The 3,131-nt window shown below is 40.4% G+C and overlaps 1 protein-coding gene across 1 annotated transcript; it reads right to left on the bottom strand.

The window, feature by feature from the left end:
- Nucleotides 1-604: 604 nt before the first annotated feature.
- On the bottom strand, nucleotides 605-2,549 carry LOC106942803 (adenylate kinase isoenzyme 1). The gene is made up of 6 exons (XM_015026143.1): nucleotides 2,478-2,549; nucleotides 1,787-1,822; nucleotides 1,500-1,663; nucleotides 1,284-1,400; nucleotides 1,018-1,209; nucleotides 605-926 (listed from the first exon to the last, which is right to left on the bottom strand). The coding sequence occupies exons 1-6, from the start codon at nucleotides 2,482-2,484 to the stop codon at nucleotides 861-863; spliced, it is 582 nt and encodes a 193-aa protein (XP_014881629.1). The 5' UTR covers nucleotides 2,485-2,549; the 3' UTR covers nucleotides 605-860.
- Nucleotides 2,550-3,131: the final 582 nt, after the last annotated feature.

The raw sequence follows: 3,131 nt of genomic DNA, 5'->3' as shown, positions 1-3,131 counted from the left end.
TGTCTTGTAATTCATCGTAACCACATTATCCGCCAATGTCACATTGGCACAACATGTTCTGTTTGCCAAAATGGACAATACAAGAAAATGATAAGCAATTTAAATGTCAAAGCTCAATGACCAGCTGTAGTCAAGTACAAAAACTAAATGTTCTACCCTCAAGTTAGGAATACAGTAGAGCATCTTTGAAAAATATGAAAATATTGTGCAAGGTGTCTGTTACATGGTGGACACCCATGATCTTTTTTATTTTTTAATATATCCTTGCATAAACTGCATCTCAGTGTGATACTCCAGCTGCAATATGGCACACGAAGGGCCCTGAAGAGGACAGTGACAGGAGCTGAAATGGTTGTTGGAGTGTCCCAGTCCAAGGCCTGTTTAGCAGTCACTGCAGTGCAGTGACGGGGTGCGGACCACTGCCAGAGATCCTGAAAATCTCTCCGTGAGCTTATTAAACTGCAGTTATCAGGCAAACAGTGGCAACAACAATAAAAGCAGAATTACCAGATCGGCACACAGTTTTTGGCTCAAGCTGTTAAAACGCTGAACTACTGTTGGTATTATAATAGTAATAGCAGTAAGGCGGTTATTTTATACGCAATAGATGTCTTGTGTTTTTAGCTCGGTATTCAAGGCTTTAGCACACTGAACTGTCCTCAGACTGTTGTGAGCACATTATATATTATATCGAAATGACAATAAGCCATTTACATTTGATTTGATTCAAACACTTGTGGGGTGTGGAGGTCCTACGATTAGTAGTCTGTCTTCCAGTCAGGTTTAGTCCTTTTAAAACCCACACATATACTCATAAGAAAACAACATCCAGACACAGCTCATCCAGTTATGCCGTTTTACTACAGTGCATCAATAGCCTTGGAAACCTGGGCAAAGACGTCATCCACCGCCAGCTCAGAATCCACCTGCAAGATGAATAGAAAAACGACATCATGAGACTAATGTTTCAAATACGTTCTATATGTTTTTAGTCAACGACGCGTTTGTCGTACACACCTTCTTCACAATGCCACGGCCCTCATAGAAAGCGATGACCGGCTCGGTTGCCTTGTAATACAAGTCCAGGCGTTTCTTAATTGTCTCTTCGTTGTCGTCAGAGCGGCCGCTGGTCTCGCCACGCTTCAATAGTCTCTTGACCATGGTTTCTGCTTTCGCATCGACGTACAGCAGCAGGCAGGGTTTGCCGATCTGAGGTCGAAATCAAAACTTCTGTAGATTTAAGGCTGCAGCAATAAATAAGAAATCCCCGTGTATGTTCTCACCTTCTTCTCAAACTCCTCTCCCTGTTTGACCTCACGAGGATAGCCGTCGATGAGAAACCCCTTTGAGACGTCAGCCTTGGCGATCATGGCATCCTTAATCATGTCCAAGACTGTGTCCTAGAAAGCAGACAGGAAAAGGTGATGAAACTTTACGATGTAGCGGTTCTAACAGAAAATGCTCACGGCACCACTTTAAACTCTCGGTCACGTCCTTACCAGAGGAACAAGCTCCCCTTTCTGCATGATGGCCTGGAGTTGCTTGCCCCTTTCAGAGCCGGAGGCCACCTCAGCACGTAGCAGATCTCCAGAAGACAAGTGGGTGTAGCCATACTTTGCAACTATCTTTTCACACTGGGTGCCCTTTCCAGAGCCAGGTCCACCTAAGGACATCAACACAAAACCCAATGTGGGGGCATACAAACAAACAAACAAAACAAAACAAAAAAACCCAAGTAGTTGAACATCTTGCAAGTGAAGTGTTAGGACCGGTTCAGAGTACTCACCCACAACAAAGATGATTTTGGCATCCTTGATTTTGTCTGCAATAAGCATTGCAAAGAGAAGTTATGAACATGTACAAAACCACCGGTGGCTTTTCTACAAATGTAATTTTAAATCCACAAAGAGAGATTTAGGTAACAAACCATCTTGTGAGGTGGATGCTTTTTTCATTTTTAATGTTGCAGAACAAAGAGTCTTCTTGTGCAACAAGCTGCTTTGGCTGTGCTCGCCTTGAAGTGAGTTTGTGTCATTACTCAAACTGCGTTGACATGGCAACTGTTGCTATCTAATTATGCTATGCAGCCAAGGGTTTAAGAGAGAACTAAAAGGAAAGTGGTAAGCTTAACCACTGCAGGAGAAAACCCCTAACTCGGATTTATTGCTTTAGATCATAACACATTTACATGTTTATTGAAATTAAATACATAATTTCTATTCAAATAATGATTTATTTCTATGTGAACTAAATACCGCAAATACACGGGACCGTTAGGATTTTTCTTGCAACCTATAAAAATACCAGAAGAGGGCAATAGAGGCCTTTAAAAAAAAAAAAAAAAAAAACTCCTGTCTGGCTCTGCTTTACTTAAACACCACTAGATTACTAATGGAAGTACAAATGAAGAAGTTTCACCTCATTGGTCATATGCAGTAGAGCATTTATCACTTCACTGAAAGTGATGCATTGATTACCTGCCATTGCGTTGTGTCTCTGGAGTGTTTTCTTTCAGCTGTGAAAAAATAAATACATAAGAGCCATTAAGTAAATGTGAAAATGCAATACATTTCAAGGTGCCAAGAACCCTAACCAGTCATTGTGCTGCTTGATAATTGGAAAACATGCAGGGAAGCAAAGTCTTTCCACTTCACTTCTTTTTTTTTTTTTTAATTCTTCTCCTTACCCCTTACTGTCAGTATAGAGTAAAATACAAATAGATTTTGTAGTCTGAACTGGCTGACATAACTTTTCTCAGATGATTTTTCTATCGTTTCCAAAATCAATTCAGGATTGCTCTTTCTAATGTAGCAGCAGAAGACTAAAGGTCATATAAGGTTTCCCTTAAGGCGTTACAGCTATTTTATTGATTCTGACATTCCTTTGGCGATGACTGAACTGAAAACACGATTTGTTTCTAAAGTTGTTTTATACTATTCTGTTCTTTTATTTGTTAGCTTTTTCTCTAAGGAAATTATGTTTGTCCTTGCACTCACTGTGCACATTGGATTCATACATACGGTCCTGAAGATATATAGAGTGCAGAATTAATACGATAGACTCGAGTTTAGGTTTAAAGTTTTACGTTACCCCTAAGAGGGCAGGTTTTGAGCGCAAGACGTAAGCTGCAA

Source organism: Poecilia latipinna, unplaced genomic scaffold (assembly GCF_001443285.1).
Source record: "Poecilia latipinna isolate Pla-1442-1.1 unplaced genomic scaffold, P_latipinna-1.0 Scaffold4568, whole genome shotgun sequence".
Taxonomy (NCBI): Eukaryota; Metazoa; Chordata; class Actinopteri; order Cyprinodontiformes; family Poeciliidae; genus Poecilia; species Poecilia latipinna.
Note: the sequence above shows the minus strand (reverse complement) of the source record. Positions and strands in the feature narration are given on the sequence as shown.